Below are 17727 nucleotides of genomic sequence, written 5' to 3'. Positions count from 1 at the left end.
GGTAAGCATGGCCTTTTGGCATGGACCCATGGCCTATATAAACCCTCTATGTGTCATGTATCATTCATTCTCAACTTGAGTAAACTCAAAGGGGGAGGGCTAAAGGCTCGAAAAAGCTCTAGTTTCGAGATTTCGGAAAGACCGGTTCAATACGGACTCAAAGGGAGGGGTCGGGTTAGAGCCCGGATGGTGTCCTAACCTCGCTACTTGGAAAGAACCGTTCGCTCCAAGTCCATGGCCACACGAAGGATTTCACGCTACATGTGACTCAGAAAGACATGTTTCGTCCGAACACTTGGCTAACGACCCCTCTCGAAAACTCTCCTAACATAGAACTAACTCGCACCCGCAGGGTCGACCGAACATATTTTAAAAAACATTGACGCGTCAACCTTGTCCAAATATACTATAGCCTTCGCTACAAGGTCATCATATACACCCTAACTCACTGTACCATCGAGCACTAATACCCCACATGCTAAATGTTGTTCGTCAACTACAACAAAAATAAATTTGAAAAGTATTGATCTCCAGATGCATTAGGAACTAATGACACCAATATTTATAACTAAACTCCTTCCGTGTAAATCCACATGTCCTATGTCCAAATGTCAACTAAGCTCTCAAAGCTATACTCTCTATGGTATTTTGTTAGAATTCAAGCGAGATGCCGGAATTCTTCGCATAAGAATAATAATTCTTTGCTAAGTATTTTTGTTGTTCTCGACAACAATTAGAGTAAAGGGTGCCAAAACTCGATGGCACAAGTGCATAAAAAGGGCGTGTACGCCGGCTTTATAGCAAAGGTCGCCGTACACTTGGAAAAGTTAACACGTTGATATTTTTTTAATAGGTTCAGTCAACCCTGCAGGTGCGACCTAGTCCTATGTTAGAAGAGGGTTCGAGGAAATTGTTAGTCAAAGTGTTTCGGGTCGATCGCGGCTCCCCGAATCACTTAGCGAGAGGTCGAAAGGGGCCGCCTCGTACTTGGGCCGAGCGAGGCTTCCCAAGTAGCGAGGTCGAGATACCCTTAGGACTCTAACCCGACTTCCTTTCCATCGGGCTCGGGCCGAACGAGGCTTTTCGAGATTCCGAAACTAGAGCTCCTCTCAAAGAGGTTCTTTAGCCCTCTCCACTTGAGTTTATTCAATTTGAGACTGCATGATACATGCCTCCATGGGGGGAGGGTATTTATAGCCTAGGGGTCCATGACAAAAGTCCATAGCTACCCTTGAGGGAGAGAGAAAAATGGGAGGCAAAGTAGTAAAAGTGAGTTCTTGGTCCATATCTTTTGTGTGCACCAAGTAGGAAAAGTAAGGGTTGTCTCATCCTGACACCTTTCTTGGCTCCTACTAAAGCTCATTTCTCCTTTTGACCATGGTATGAGAGGTTTAACTTGTTGACTTGTCTTGATTATTGCCATGTAGAATTGACCACGTCACGTAGGCATCTTGACCCTTGTAGGAAAATATTGACTTGGTCGTCGCCACGTAGAATTTATGACCCGGCCCATATAAAAGTTTTATTTTACTACAACAAGTAATACCCCGTCCAACAATAGTGGGCATATTAGTTTTGCTTTGACCAAGAATTGCACCACCAATATACAATTATATGACTAAAATTGATATCATTGTAGTCATATTAATTTTTTTTTGCTTATGGTTATGATTTAGATCACATTAGTCCATATGAATGAAGCAAATTTTGGTCAAAACTTTTGTCAACCGCAACCTAATATGCACTATAGTTGGACGGAGATAGTAGTGGCTAAACGGCGAACACTTCGCTAGCCATGGAGAAAGTGACAAGCCCAACTCACATGAATTATTTGTGATTGCAAACATAGTATGATCTCGATATTGGTGAAATCAAGCTCTCTCTCTTTTTTTTTTCTTATTGGACAGGTGTGAAATTAAGCTCTCTATTCCCAAACACACTTATTTGGCTCCTACTAAACACGCCTGATACTTCATTTGCAACACCAGATAATAGCCCTACATCTTGCCAACTAGCGGATCAAGGGTGGATATCCACTTGTCGTAGTCCACTGGAGAACCGGAGTCGCCTAGCGGTATACCATTGACAAAGAAGTAGGGCGTCCCAGTCACACCGCGTGCACAGCCATACTACAAAAATGTGGAGGGAAGCACGGTGAATAAATAGGGCTAAAACAGGATGACATACCCTAAATATAACACCAAGAGACGAGATTCAGTTTAACACACCTTGAAGGAAATCCTTGTGGACTGATCTGACATTGAATCGTTGAAACCTGCTTTGTACGCTGCCAAATTGGCTTCACCGATGACCGGAGCGACAAGGTTGTTCGTTATTTCGGCGACCACCGTCTCTCTTGATTTTGTGTATGTCGGTTGGTTGTAGTAAGCCTCCTGAAATGTTATCATCGATCGGACGTTATTTGGGGTTTCTAATTTCGCATTTTTCTGCGAAATAAGTATCGTTTAATTAGTTTGGAGCCAAAATGAGCGGGCCATGAATTTATTTTCAAGTTTTGTATGCACGTGGCATCTGAGTAAGTTGCCACATGGCTCTAACGTACATGTGAGACCACTCAATTTATTAAAATTATTCATGAATGTGTACCGAGATAAAATGTGAATGAACTTGAGAAAAGAATTCATAAAGACGGACACTCGAACACTAATAGGAATTCATAAAGACTGACACTCGAACACTAACAAGTGTAAAATACTTCCTCTAAAAAAAGGAGTAAAATACTTATTGATTTTTCTTCTAGCAACATCCACCAACTTCTGATGCTTTGAATGGAAAGGCGACACAAAACTCATAACTATTTCAAGATTTTCCTCTCCCATTTTGATTTCAAATGTTGTGTTTAAATTGCGTTTCTCTCTTTTCTTTTTCTGTTTGGCGAACTTGACAAATAGGATAACCTGTTATCGACTAGCATAGCTTGTCACGAATTTATTTGTTTGATAAAGAAGCAGACATTGATACATAACCTGGTATTTGAAGAATTTCTCGAGCAGGGGATACACGGCTGACGCATTTAGCTTGTTGACTGTGTGTATTGACCGGCAAGCAATGAAGGCGTTGCTGTGGTAACTGCACAAAAAAATAATTACAGTTCAAACACATGCCTGACTTCCCTAAAAGAAAACACATGCCTGACCCTAGGGTGTACATTGTGCAAGCTCAAGTATCTGGCTAGACCGTGTTTCTCCTTGGGGAGATTATAACAAGAAAGAGTACATTGTCCATGGAAAATTTCATTAAAACAGTATTATACCAACGTATTAACATAAAAAGGTTAGGGTTTTGCGTCGTTTGTGATTGTGCTTATATGTACTATTTACAAATCAATCATTTAAAATATATAAAAAGCATATTAGTTATTTTTTAAGGGAAAAGACGATCAATCCCCGTCATCCGATTAGAAGAAAACATTCAGAACATTTAGTTAATTTTGGCAACAGATTTAGTTGAACAATTTGTGAAGATGTGCACCTCGTATGTCTTCGCTCTCTTTGTGTTTTCGTACTGAATATATAGGACGTCTTCCTTATAATTTTCTTTCTTAGTGGAGTTGAGTAGGTTGGCCTGACCCTAAAGCAGCTCTCTTTTTTTTTTTCCAATGATTACACGCAAAAGATTTGCGCACTTGCATCGAAAGAAACAGAAAAATGCATATTTTGTTATGCTGGCTTTTCTTTTGTCGACGTGGCGAGTCACAGTCTATAGTTGGAGAAGTAGGTGAGGATGGAACGGATTAAGAAAATTCATCACATTTCAAGTTTGTTTATGTGCAGGAAAAGAAAAGCTTATAGTAGAAAGGTAGGTGCATCGTGTTCACAAAAAAATTATAGGAAGTAGGTGAGAATGAAATTCAGTTTCGTAGCGTACAGCTAAGTTAAATTAAATGGGAAGTACGTTACGATGCCAAAAAAGGGGTCTTGAAACGTGTTCCGCTAGTTCTGAGACTCCTGAATCCTGATCCTACTAGTACTCTGTGTGTGACAACTTGAACCGCCGGGCCATCTTGCTTGTTTTTGTCGGATCCAGACCTCTTTGTATTTTAGCACAAATATAATTGAAATCGTTTCTCCCGAGAGACTCTGCGCGCGTGATGCATGACGATCAATTTGTTTCGGCTAATTTTGTGCACATATATAGCTTTGGTCTCATCTCCTGGCTTGATCACAAGTCACGGATTTTGGGTTTTAGGAATAATGCAATTTTTTTGCAAAAAATGTTATTCTGAAAGAAAACCTTTACGATATGAGTAAACTGTGAGTGGAGAAACACACACGAATTGAAAGACGTGGCTAGCAATTAGAAACACACACGAGTTGCTTAAGCAGAAAGAGAGATTGATCGAAGCAACGGCGGCGGCACTCACGGCAGCGGGAAGAGGTGCACGACGACGGAGACCCGCTGGGCGCCGTAGTGCTGGACGGCCTTCTGCAGCGGCGGCCAGGCGTCGCGGCTGTCGGGGCACACCGGGTCGAAGTAGGCCTCCACCACCACCGCCTCCCCCCACGCCGTCGCCTTCCCGTACGCGAACCCGTCCGTCCTCGCCGGGATCGGCATCTGCGCAAAGCACCCGCCCATCGCCGCCGCCATCGCCACCACCACCAGCAGCAGCGTCGACGGCCCCATCGGTGCCACCGCCGGTGCTCTCGCTGCTTCTCCTCTTGGCTTCTTCTTGTGCTTCTGTATGTTTGTTTCTTTGTTGAACTAACACGTATGTGTATAAATGAGACGCGATGGTCGATCGGGGTGCGGCTAAGAAAGATATATGGGGATAGAATAGCTGATCGAGGTGCATTTGGCGGAAAGTACTGAAGTGAAGCGGTGACGGCTACCTCGCAACGACTTATCGAGGGATCGAGGCCGATGGATGGCGCCATGTCGGCCTCCTTCCAAGATGATGACATCACGCACACGTACGCACGGATTATCGACGGTAAGACGGACCATGATTAGTTGGAGTACACGTATACGTCATCATTTTGTAGATAACGGAAATACAGGAAACACGGTCCATGTCTTCGGCCATGACTCGTGAGGGACACTACTCCAAGAAGGCCTTTCCAGTTTGATGCGGAGGTCAAGAGTTTCAACCGGCCGGTATTCGTTTTTCAAGCTTACGAATTTGAAACACTAATTAAACACTAGGCCAGCCTCCATGTTTCGAGATTGAAGTACGGAGAAATTAACAAACAGGGACAAATGCGAACACTTCAAATATATGTACTACCGTGACAAGGCGAATAATAATTAAATAAAAAGAGTGATGATGAAAGGAAAGAGAAAACGGTGCGTGCTGGGAACATGGGAGAGGTTAATTATTTATTCTCAGGGCACACGCAATGTTTAGACACTTCGTCAGTTCCGATCCTAAGGTTGCGTCGACGGCGTACCAAGAAGGCGCATGCAGTAGCTTGCAAAAGATATTTATTAATCATTTAATCTCTTCCTGCTCGTGGTAATCAACCCTTCTTCTGGTAGATAGCGAACTGTGCGTACCTTCCCGAACACTTTGTCATCCTCGCCAGCTATATTAAAAACTTGTAAGTACTGTATTTATATGAAATTTTGTTCCTTCGTGAGTTCGTGTTCAGACACAGAAATCTGAATTTGAAATACTCCCTCCGTCCGGAATTAACTAAATTCGGGACGGATGGAGTACTATACAGTGTCCTAGGTTAAATAAATTTATGTTCAATGTTTTCTCTAATAGTTTGAGGACATGCACAGGAACACCCCAAACCTGACTGGATGGAGCGTGGAGTTTTCTGTATAGCATCTCTCGGCCCAGAAAATTGTGATACAATAGGACAACCATAAGATAGAGCCGTGTTGCGGATTCTGAAGAGACTCGGAAGAAAGTGAAGTCAATGGTGATGGCAAGATGTCAGTGTTCACTGACTTAACGGAAGAATTTCGTTCTGATGTTAACACGATGGAGTGTGTAGTCTAGTGGGAAAAAAAATCTTGTTCTGATGTTAACATGAATGATTTATTGCAATTCATTGTCAGTGAAAATTTACAGTATTTATGAGACTGTTCTACGTACAAAATTCTAACAGTATTTATGAGACTTATCTTGATCGACAGCTCCATTTGTTAGTGAGTTTAACAGTATTTACAAAATTCTAGTGCACGTATAAGTTGTAGCATCTGATCAGAATAGAACATGGTGCTCTATCTGTTTCAAAATATAAGGCTGTGTTTTTATCATTAAGAAAAAAAATTATCCAATAATTATATTCATATTCAAAAGTATTTACTTATTATGATTTTAAATCACATAAATCAGATATTAAAAACATAATTTAACATGGTAAGTTAACTATCATCAAGACACATTACAAATGCGGAACAAAAAATAATGCAGATTTTTATTACTCCCTCCGTCCAACAAAAGACGTCTCAAGTTTGTTAAAATTTGGATGTATTTAGACATGACTTACTATATAGATCCATTTAAATTTAGTCAAAATTGAGACATTGTTAGACGAAGGGAGTAGTTTATTTTTCCCAAAGGAGATTAAATAGACCACGAAAGTCTTCGCAAAAAATAAATATAAAAAAGACCATGAAAGAAGTCGAGGGGTACGTCTACCTCTGCACTGGCTCCAGGAATAGAATTTTCACCTTGATGGCGTTGTGGATAGATGCCTTTTACTTGCAATGCGATGATGATAATCTTGTACCAGTACAAATCTACTACCAATCGTGCATAATAAAAGTTGTTTATTCACTCTCTAAGGCCGAGTTTGAAAGTGAAATGAATATTTTATAATAGCTATTCCTCCCTTTGGCTAACAACTTTTGTCTATTTCTGTGTGTTTTACTACAGTAGACTATTGTCTATTTTCTTTTTTGTATTTTACAACAATAGATTATAAATAAGTTCAGCACATCACAATTCGCTAACTGAGCCTCAATTTGTCACTGAAATTGTCCAAAATAAGACAGGTTACCACCCATAACCTGCACCAGCAGCTAGGGTCCATTTTTCTTCGGCAGCCAGCTTTTGAATAACTGTATACAACTAAGCCAAAGAACAAAAGGCAACATGAAGCAGTAGCTTTTGCATTTACAGAAAATTTGTGCAAATGTGATAACAGCCCAGCTGGATCACCAAATGGTACATTGAAGATCAACCTGGCAACCGGATCACTGAATGAACCGAGAAGATGAGCTCTGCCGAAACCCGTACTAATCGTGCTAACAAATATATTAATGATCAATGGACAACAAGCATGCAACCTAGCAAACTGGGATCACCTTATTCTCTGACATGTTTCTTGCATCAGCTCCACTAACCGGGTATGCCGCTGCAGGCCTTACTGAAATGTTAATAGCAAAATCCTCACAAAAATAAAACCATCCTGTGTATCATGCCTTGTAGTGCTCTGAGCTCAAGTCACCCCATCTGACGTTATACTTTGCTGCAAGGTAGTGTGCGCCTACAGGTCCTCTGCTTCCGTAAGGGTATAACTCAGGGGCAGTTCGCTTTTGTTCCAATTCTTTTAGAAGGGGTGTGAAGAGCTCCCATGCGGCATCCAACTCATCAGAGCGGATGAAAAGTCTTCGCTCTCCTTCTATGGCATCAAGCAAGAGCCTCTCATAAGCATCTGGTATCTCCTTCGAGTACCTAAGGCAAGTTTATAGAAACTTGAGATATTGCGAGCAAGCTGTTGGAAATTGTTACTCCGGTTACTGTGTAAATCAGTCAAACAAGTTGCCCCCAATATACAAGCAATAGGACAACCGTGCAAAATTGCATATCTCCAAGGAAATAATACAACAAATATCACTAGGAATATAAAATATTGTGTACACGTCGAAGCATCAGCACTGAAGACCACATTTTGATGGACAAACCAGAAAGCTTTTGCAGTGTACCAATGTTCATTCACAATGCACAGGGGCATACATCATACCTTATATTTTTAAATTGTTATATTTTCAAAAAAGTAATTGAAACAGAAGGACTTAAAAAGGAACGTTTGCACATATGACGAAGGTTTGCAATAAATTTGGATCGTTTTTCCCTTTCCAACCAAGAAGTCTATCCAATTTGTGGAGTTAGATCAAGCAACTCATGCAGTTCTCCAAAATATACTTTGAAATTCTATTACAAATGACGCAGAAGACAGATTTGAAAACATAAGCCTTGGTGGGCAAAAGAAAATATATTTTCCATGGTTCTAGATTGTCATTCCACCAAGCCAAAAATTTAGAGAAATAAATGACACATGGTTAGATGTTATGTAGATACCATGAATTTAATATAATGAGAAACATCACCCATAAATGCCATACTATTTTTTTTGTTGAAAGAAACTGTAGGAGAGGCTCCGACACACAGTTACTATTCAGGCATGCTTTGTTTCCTTTTGCTAGGGATTTAGATTATTTTGGTTCGATCAGATGCTTATCTTCGATTATTTGTCACTTTATTTCTTAGCGGTAACCTTTAATAAACGAAAAGATGAATTAAAAAAGTCTTCAAGTCCCTGATGTCCTGATGTTGTTTTCCCTTGACCGGCTATTTTAGATCTAGCTATTCCTGCCCCCCAAACAGTACCCTTGTCCACCATCATGGCTTCAGCTGCTGAGCTATCCTTACTGGACAACAAAGACGAGACTGAAGACGGTGTGCAAAAATTCTTACTCCATTGGAAAGATGCATGACCTATGTTAAGGATTACATTTTGGTAGGTTCGGATGCTTTGGTTTGTTTGTTTCCTTAGAGATCAGCAATCAAGTTTTCTGTCCCTATATAAAGGATAGCATTGTATCTTCTTTAATCAAGCAAAACATAAATGAATTGAACTGCCCTAGTCCCTAAGAGTCCCGCGCAGTATTTCCGTTCGTCAACTGTTCTAGATCTAAGTGAAAGTTACTGATCATTAAGCGACGTTCTATTTCGAGTTGCTACCATTTGACCTCTCCAAGACTGATGTTTACTCTGGCTATGACTTCTCAACTAGGTTTGCATCACATATGTTCAGAATAAATCCAGGAGACAACTCATGCTACTTATCTCACTCATGGTTACAACTACCAAGTCAGCCTAAACTCTTAACAAAGAAACAAAACAAAAAAGCAAATGCTAGAGCTACAATTTTTGTCTTGATGTGAAGAGAAGAGCATTTTCCGTTTAAGATCAAAACTAATACTTTGATTCTTCCAAATAAACAAACCAATCTGGAAACAAATATAAACATGCTGGAAACTTCGTCTTACCTTGCTGCATAGTGAAGATTCAAGTTACTTCTATCTAGTCTCATACCGAGACCAGGAATCTTGTTGTTAATCTTTAGATAAATAGCTTCATCAGGTTGCACACGTATCACAAGCTCATTTGTTGCCCTGTCAAGATCGGTTCCAAAACACCCCTTGTAGAGATTTCCAGGAACATGTCGGAACTGTACTCTAATCTCAGCCCTGAAATTTGTTCATTTTTCATGCACATCACAACAGAGTAAGGATCTGCGGCATACACAATTAACCCAAAAAGATATGTTCAAAACAAAAGATTTAGTCTCATCAACCCATAATTAATACTACGAAATACACTTCAATTCATTTTTGTTCTTATCTTAAGAGTAGAACCAACAAACTCGGTGATGACATTCTCACTATACAGAATGCCCTTTATCAAGTTGGTCTAACTGCATAACACTAATAAATAAATAAGAAAGAACAAAACAATTCCTTCAGGTTAATATTTCAAACATGCAACAAACTATTAGGCTGTGTTTGGCATTGAGGTGGATTCTCATAATCCCGTGTGTCCCACCCACTTTTGCCTATTTTATTGTTTGGCTAACCAACTTTTTCCAGCTTTCGTGTGTATTTTTCCACAACAGATTATAAAATAAGTTCTCTAAGCCTTAATACATGAGGTAAGTGAGCATGTGGCAACGTGTTGGGATCATATATAACTATGTTTAAAGTGCACATACCGTTTAGTATGCAAAGCTTTCCCAGCCTTCATGAGAAAGGGAACTCCATCCCATCTCGCATTATTTATAAAGAGTGCAGCCGCAGCAAATGTTGGAGCCAGACTATCCTTGGGAACCGTCTTATCATCAGTGTACCCAGGGTATGTGGTACCACCCTTTGTATGACCTTTATACTGTCCTATTACCACATCTTCCAGTTGCAAGGGCTTCATGGAGCGCAAGACTTTAACCTTAAAGAAAATATGGAAGTATATTGATGATCAATAAATGGCGATTTTGTATGCGCATTTCTATATTACATACTTAACAATATTGATGTATGCTGCCTTAAGGCATGAACAAAAAATGTAGACAAAAATATTTATTGAAAACTGAATGTCTCGCTAACTTAATATCTACTAGATAAATGCCTGCACTTGCTATGGAAGTGTTCTTTAGTATTTCATGAGTAGACTGAACGCACGTGCCATCACTGTCCCTAACTTTGTGAAAAATAAAAAATCATCTCCAAACATACATCAATCGAGTCACCAAACCGAAATATTGTGATACATGTCTACTACAAAGAATATAATTGAAGAAAGTTGTGGTAAATTCCTAGCAACTTATAAGCGGTAATATGTTGGTGAGGGTGATGAACGGGCTGCCACCAACTCAGATCTTTATAAGAGTAAGGACATCTGTTACTCCTGTGTTTGAATATTGCAACAGAACAGGCACATACCTTTTCATTTCGTATGTCCTCTGCTTCCAAGCTAATAGGAGTTTCCATTGCAAATAGGGCTAGTATCTGAAGAAGATGATTCTGCATAATATCTCGGATAATACCATAGCTATCAAAGTACCTGTGTGGATTCAACAATAAGGTAAGAGACAATCCAAGGGAAGTAACATAGTACCATAAAGAACCAATGAATCATTACCCTCCTCGCCCTTCAGTGCCAAAGTCTTCTGAGAATATAAGTTGCACATTCCTTATATACTGTCTTGACCACAAAGGCTCAAAAACAAGATTTGAGAACCGAAGAACAGATAAGTTCTCCACTAGCTCCTTTCCCAAGTAATGGTCAATCCTGTGTAACAAGTAGAAAGAAGCACAACATTCATAGGTATCCCAATGTATGAAAAGGAGCATACTGCTTTAACATTTACATGGTAATGGAACGGAGTTATTAGTTAAATTAGTTATGGAAGAAAATATGGAGCAATCCTCATAAATGAAACTAGATGCTTGTATCACCTGAATATTTGGTCCTCTACCAGGTACTGCTTCAGACCTCTCGTTAGTGCAGCAGAAGATTCAGAATCCCGGCCAAAGGGTTTTTCAACAATTACCCTTGTCCAGCCATTCACAGATGATGCTGATTTGCTTGCACATTTTACGACATCCAGGAATATATTTGGAGGTATTGACAAGTAGAAAAGACGGTTAGAAACTTTGGAACCCTGCATATAGAGAATAAGAATTTTTATCACATTATAACTTTATAAGTACATTAGTTTTTGAAATGGAAATGGATTTTAGTAGTATCAAGGGTGCATAGTATTTTTAGTTGTTCATTTGACGCAGGGTTTAGATTTGTAACGCCAATAGATGCTGGCTTATTAGATCATATTTTCTATCGTACCAGTATGTGAAATATGCCAATAATTTACAGTTTCAAACCTTCTCAAGGACTAGTTCATGTACAGTTTAGAGACGCTAAAGTTTTAGCAAGATGGGAAGGCAGAACTAGAAAAGAACGGACGAAAAATTATATCTTGAGCACTGGAGTTTTGAGAAATTTGCACAGAATAAGATTGATGTAAAATGTAACAATGTTGATCAAGCCAAGTCACTGAAAAAATGGTCCTATGTTCATCCAGATAAACAGAAGAAAATCAGTGACTCATTCTTGTTTTGAATTTAACTGCATATACAAACCTCATGTTGTTTAAGCTTCTTGCCTAGCTCTGCGAAATCTTCTTCTGAATCATATTGGCCGGAATGGTAGAAGCATCGTTTCAGGAACTCTTCCATTTTCTCACTACAGTTTTCCCTGCAGAAAACAAGTTTCAAATTTCAAGCAGACTCACCAAAATGCATGCTACTACATAGGGTTTATTTACTTAACAATGGTCATAAGTTAAGACTGCAAGTAGTTAAGCACCTTTTATCTATTCTGCACGTTAATGTTTTGCTGACCATGTCTCTCAGTTCAGCATCTGTCATTTTGCTCCGTGCATAGCCAAAGATGGAGAAATGCTACATAAGAATTTTTTTTAGCGTATATTACACAAAAGTAGCTGAAAAATTAAATCCTAGGTCACACACCTTTGGAAGACAATCTTCATAATAAAGAGCAAATAGGGCAGGAAAAATCTTTTTCTTCGCAAGGTCACCAGATGCTCCAACTACAGTGATGCTAACAGAAGATTCATCACTTTTGGATAGAGCGCTCAAGTCTTCAAATTCCTCCAGAGTGATTGCTGAAGGAGTGCCATTTTCCACCTTTGACGGGGCAGCAGGTGTGACAGCGTTCTCCACACTAGTATCCATGGGATCTTTCACTAATGATGACGAGTAAAATATGTCAAAACAGGGTTTTATGTATCATAGTTAACTAACAAGATTTCACCACATGAAACACTCACTATGCACTTGAAGTTTTAGATGAATTTAAAAGAAATATTTTATTCTGTGGTTTAGCAAACTGCAAAAAACAAACAATTAGGGTGATGTATCAGTTGTAATTTGTATCTTACAAGTTTGATTAGTGTAGAAAGTAAAATAATTGCACCAAGGTAATTGAGTAAAATAACAATATATAAATCATTTCCGGTAGTCAAATTTTAAAACACAGAAGCAGAACAATTCCAGAAATGTTCTACAGCACTGCTTGGGTCCTAAAACAGAGATATTTCCAGGCAAGGTTCAACAGATAAAACAGAAAGAAGCTTCTACAATCCAACACTCTGGCTCTAATTTATGCTTGACAACGTAAGATATTAATACTCAATCGCTGGCTATTGTGGTTCTGCCACATTTTTGGGGCTTTGATATTATGCTACATTGCTACCAGACAAACTAACTGTTACTGATACAATGATTATAATGGTAATGGTGATCAGATATATGTGCTATTGTGGAAATTGTTGCAAAACTGACATTTTGGCCACTTAGGCTGGGTCATGATAGGATTTTTGTTCCAGGAAAGTTGAAACAAAACAACAATTCTCTCAAATATAATATTCTTGGAATATATAGTCTTTATTGTAGTATCTTTTCTGCCAGAAATAAATTAAAAAAACCTTGTGTTAACTGCAATTTGGCACTCTGATTTAGCAACCTACAACCCCAACCTACTTATGTCACCATGTTTGTTCCACTGGTGCTAACTTCACCGTATTGATAATAAGTAAACGTGAGAATCGGCTGTTTCCTGTAAACCCGTGACACAGGACAAGTGTTGGCAACGTCAAATATGCTCTGAGCAACACCATGGTAACTGTAATACAAAAACATGGCTACCAGCACATTCAGCTACCAGTATGCTCTATTCTCAACATGCCATTCCGGAACACACTTCCACATTTCCCAGACAACAGGATTAAATAAAGAGGCATGTAAAGATGACATGAGAACAGTTTCCAATTATAGAATAAAAACGCAAACAGATGGAACATAACTGACTCAAAAAAAAAGATACAAGGATGTTAGGTGCTGAATTATTATCTCCAAAGTTACCAAAGCCGATGGACCATCTCAATTTACTAGACCACTTCATTGCATATAGCATGGTTGGTAACAGCACACCATGGAGGTAGGATTTCTGAATGTTGGTGGTAAGGTATTACAGATTGCACAGCACGACGAGGAAGGAAGCAGGGGACAAAAGTCAACTAGGCGCACAGACAATTCAGCAGGATGACTGTGCTCAATTTGTGACATATACGTGTGCGCAATTCCAATCGAGGAAACCCATCGCGTCGCCCAAGGCATCTCCTCGGTTTCCGGCCAAACAATGAAAACTCAAAAGCGCGGAGAGAACCGCACTAGAATACTAACATAAACAAGTCGAGGAAAAGAGCCCACCTCCCTTCCCGGCGACGGCTTCGATGCGCCACCCAGCGGCGGCGGTCGATCTCCGGCCGCTGTACCTGGCGAAGGAGAGCGCGAGGGAAGACGGCGGCGGAGGCAAGCCCGCCCCGCGGCGGGCGACGGCGGCGGCGGCGGGGCCTGCCGCTGGGCATCTCATGCAGGAGAGCGCCATCGGCCCTCCTCGCTGGCTGGCTGGCTGTGGCTGCTTCCTTCGGAGAAGACGAGGCGGGGCTGGGCTGGACGCAGATGGGGGGAATGGTCGAGGGAGGGAGTGAGGCGAGCAGGGTGGAGACGGAGGTTTTATCGGGGATATCGAAGGCGGAAGAGGAGAAGAGACAAAGGCAAAGCTGGGGACTTGGGGTGGAGGGGCTCTTGAGATCGCCGAAGGGCGAAGGAAGGAAGGAATAAAATACTTGAACCGCTGGGGACGGAAACGCAAAGAGGGAGGAGAGTTGTGGGTCGCCCCTTGGCCGCTGCTGCGGGCGGCTGACGGCGGGTTCTTTGCCGGTGGTGGTGGTGGGGAGATGGCTCGTACAAACAGTGCGGTGGTGTTCGGGGTTTGGCACACGGACACGGAGGCTGATGGATGAGGTGGCCAGGCCGGGTTGGGGACTTGGGGTCAAGAGGTTTTTTGGCCCTCCTGGTGTGCCAAAACATATGCTTTTTTAGTCAGCGCGTGTTTTTTGCTCTGGCGCAACAAAGTCAGAGGCTCGGAGCATGTGAAGAGGTGGCACGACATATAATTTTTTACCGAGTATATCTATATCTAAGCTATCAATCAATTACATGATCTTCGTCCTTGGTACTTAAGTTTTACATCATCGGCAGCAGTAAAAAAAAAAAATCTTTCCTGCAACAATTGATGATCCAATAAGTTTCCAAATTGTGTTATCCTTTGATCTACACGTCTGATTTGATCATCATACTACTCCCTCCATACCGAAATAAGTGATGTGGATTTGTATGAGAATCTATACAAATCTGACGGTGGCAGTACATCATATGATAATTGGTTCATACAGATATTACAAACATGAAACATACAACAAACTTCACTGATTTGTATGTTGCACCAGCTACAGATATCTTGCCAATAATCTGTAAAAAGATATCACCAAGTATGAGAAATCCACAGATACAATGAGAAAATACCAAGGACAAGAGAAATTGTAGCATAACCAAGATTATTTTGTGGCTTACTTGTAAAATTATATGCTTCACAAGTAAATAAGAGCTAGCATTTCTCCATCTAATACAAACCTGATAGTTGGAGCACCTGAAAAAAACAAGATTTTAAAGATGAAATTGAAACACCATTTTCTTTTTCCACAGGCAACACCGTGTATGCACAATATGACATAGGGATAGCGTGTTCGAAAGCCGTTATTTATCACATAAAAAATTAATAGAATGCGGGAAGCACAAACAAAGTATAAAAAATGAAAATAGATTGCATAACTATCAGAATGGTGGTAACTGTATGGTATCTACTATCTGTACATTTGGATGAAGTATAGCATGAATTAGCCCAACTTATAACCTACAAACAACGAGGAACATTTTGGTACTTCTATCCACACACGGTTTTGTCACGTTTTTATATTTCTGGAAACAATATATAGTTCTACACTTTCAGTATCAAAATTGAGTTTATAAATATATTGCCAACACTATGAAATATAAGTCATTTGATCAACAGATAAGGTGCAGGACCTGCAAATTTACCTCAAATTTCAGTTAGTTGTAAATATATTGCCAACACTATAAAACGTAAGTCATTCGATCAACGGAAGGTACAGGAACGTCCGACCGGTGGGCCCCACCTGTCGGGATTCAAGTGAAAACGTCTAAAACCCGGTTTTGAGCTACTTGAGACGAACGGCCTAAAAAAGTGCGGCTTTGCAGACTGTCTCTCATTTACGACTGTCTTAAAAAAATGTGGTCTAATTCTGAAATTTACTCAATTTGTAATGTGTACGTAGCCAGCTAATCTTACTGCATGAAATCGTTGTTATGAATTGTTGGACGTAGGAGTATTTTCCAAGCCTTCCATATTAATTAATTGATCCGGGCCTATTCCGAATCCGTAGAGTACACGAGTGCACGCGCTGACGCGCCACGCTGGGTCTTGCCGAGTTCCTGCAGTAATCGGACTGTCCTCCGCTCCATGCATATAATGGAGCCCAATCCCTCTCGAACCGATCATCGCCCTCGCAACGTTTCCGGGGCCCAAGACTCCGGTTCGGACCCCGGATGACACCACTTTTTTCCTTCCTACTACGCGACCTCGCAAGCAGGCAGTCATCACGTAAGGCATGGCCGACGACGAGGAGCACGCCGGGGCCGAGACCCGGATCGCGGCCATCTTCGCCATGATCCGCGAGCACGACGCCTCCGACGAGACAGCCATGAGCGACGCACAAGTCGCTGCTGCCATTTCCGCCCTGATCGCCGCCGCAGCCGCACACGGGACGACGACGACTATCACGGGCATCGTCGGCAGCATCCTCGACGACTACGACGAGTTCCGGAAGCTCGGCTCGGGCTCGGCCGGCGTGGTCACGAAGGCGCGCCACCGTGCCACGGGCAAGACCGTGGCCCTGAAGTCCCTCCACGGCTACTCCGGCGGCACCGTCCGCGACCTCCTGCGTGAGGCCTGCTTCATGGTCGGCTGCCCGGCCCACCCATCACTCGTCACTCTCCATGGCATGGCGCGCACGGAGAGCACCAACGACTACTGCCTCGTCATGGACTACGTGGACGGGCCGACCCTCCACGACTGCATCCGCATGGGCCACCGGCGGCGGCCCTTCCCGGAGGCCCACGCGCGCCGCGTCATGCGGCAGCTGCTGTCGGCCGCGGCGCACATGCACCAGCACGGCGTCATCCACCGCGACATCAAGCCGGAAAACATCCTCGTCGACGACGACCATCGCGTCGTCAAGATCTGCGACTTCGGCTCAGCTCTGTACTGCACGCACGACGCCGAGGAATGCTACTACGCGGCCGGGACGAGGCCGTACAGCGCGCCGGAGATGCTGCTGGAGAAGCCGGGAGGGTACGACGCGCTCGTCGACACGTGGTCGCTCGGCTGCGTCATGGCGGAGCTCCTCACCGGCGAGGTGCTGTTCGACGGCGGCTGCGACTCTGACACGCTCTACGAGATCTTCGACTTGCTCGGGGTGCCGGGCAAGAGGGCGTGGAAGCCGTACGAGGCGTCCTTCGTGGCTCACAAGGTGCCGCTGTGGCGCCGGGAACAGCAGCGGCGGCGCCGGCACTGCAACCGGCTCGGCGAGCTGTTCCCGGAGGAGCTGCTGTCCAGGGACGGCTTCCAGGTCCTCAAGGGGCTCCTCACTTGTGATCCTAGCAAGCGGCTGCCTGCCGCCGCCGCGCTCCAGCTTCCCTGGTTCGCTGCTCACGACGACAGCTGCGAGGCTTCCTTTGGATCTAGTTAGATATTCAAGACTTCAGAATTGAATTGGCTCTAATGCCAAACCAGCCTCTGTATTGTGATATCTGTTCTAATACCAATTCTGTTCGTTTGGTTGTACAAGATATTACTAGTTGGAATCAATTTGGCAACCCTGTGTCCATAGAATTGAATTCGCCCAGAGCTTGCCGGAGTTCACTGTAGCTCGTCGGAGCTCTATGAAGTTCATTGGATAGTTGTCGGAG

The 17727-nt window shown here is 42.3% G+C and overlaps 3 protein-coding genes across 3 annotated transcripts; 1 reads left to right on the top strand and 2 right to left on the bottom strand.

Annotated features, from left to right (window-relative positions):
* Positions 1–1796: 1796 nt before the first annotated feature.
* LOC100834992 lies at positions 1797–4792 on the bottom strand. Its single transcript, XM_003581414.4, has 4 exons — positions 4385–4792; positions 2988–3090; positions 2229–2393; positions 1797–2129 (listed from the first exon to the last, which is right to left on the bottom strand). The coding sequence occupies exons 1-4, from the start codon at positions 4642–4644 to the stop codon at positions 1998–2000; spliced, it is 660 nt and encodes a 219-aa protein (XP_003581462.1). The 5' UTR covers positions 4645–4792; the 3' UTR covers positions 1797–1997.
* Positions 4793–6919: 2127 nt separating this feature from the next.
* On the bottom strand, positions 6920–14491 carry LOC100833239 (glucose-6-phosphate 1-dehydrogenase 2, chloroplastic). The gene is made up of 10 exons (XM_003581410.4): positions 14047–14491; positions 12286–12521; positions 12122–12216; positions 11896–12010; positions 11212–11417; positions 10895–11044; positions 10696–10816; positions 9972–10201; positions 9250–9450; positions 6920–7651 (listed from the first exon to the last, which is right to left on the bottom strand). Exons 1-10 carry the CDS (start codon positions 14222–14224, stop codon positions 7393–7395), a joined length of 1791 nt encoding a protein of 596 aa, XP_003581458.1. The 5' UTR covers positions 14225–14491; the 3' UTR covers positions 6920–7392.
* Positions 14492–15905: 1414 nt separating this feature from the next.
* LOC100829363 (putative cyclin-dependent kinase F-2) lies at positions 15906–17563 on the top strand. Its single transcript, XM_003581034.2, has one exon. The coding sequence runs from the start codon at positions 16368–16370 to the stop codon at positions 17505–17507; it is 1140 nt and encodes a 379-aa protein (XP_003581082.1). The 5' UTR covers positions 15906–16367; the 3' UTR covers positions 17508–17563.
* Positions 17564–17727: the final 164 nt, after the last annotated feature.

Source organism: Brachypodium distachyon, chromosome 5 (assembly GCF_000005505.3).
Source record: "Brachypodium distachyon strain Bd21 chromosome 5, Brachypodium_distachyon_v3.0, whole genome shotgun sequence".
In the NCBI taxonomy this organism is placed as follows: Eukaryota; Viridiplantae; Streptophyta; class Magnoliopsida; order Poales; family Poaceae; genus Brachypodium; species Brachypodium distachyon.
The sequence above is the reverse complement of the archived record's forward strand: the minus strand, read 5'-3'. Positions and strand labels throughout refer to the sequence as shown.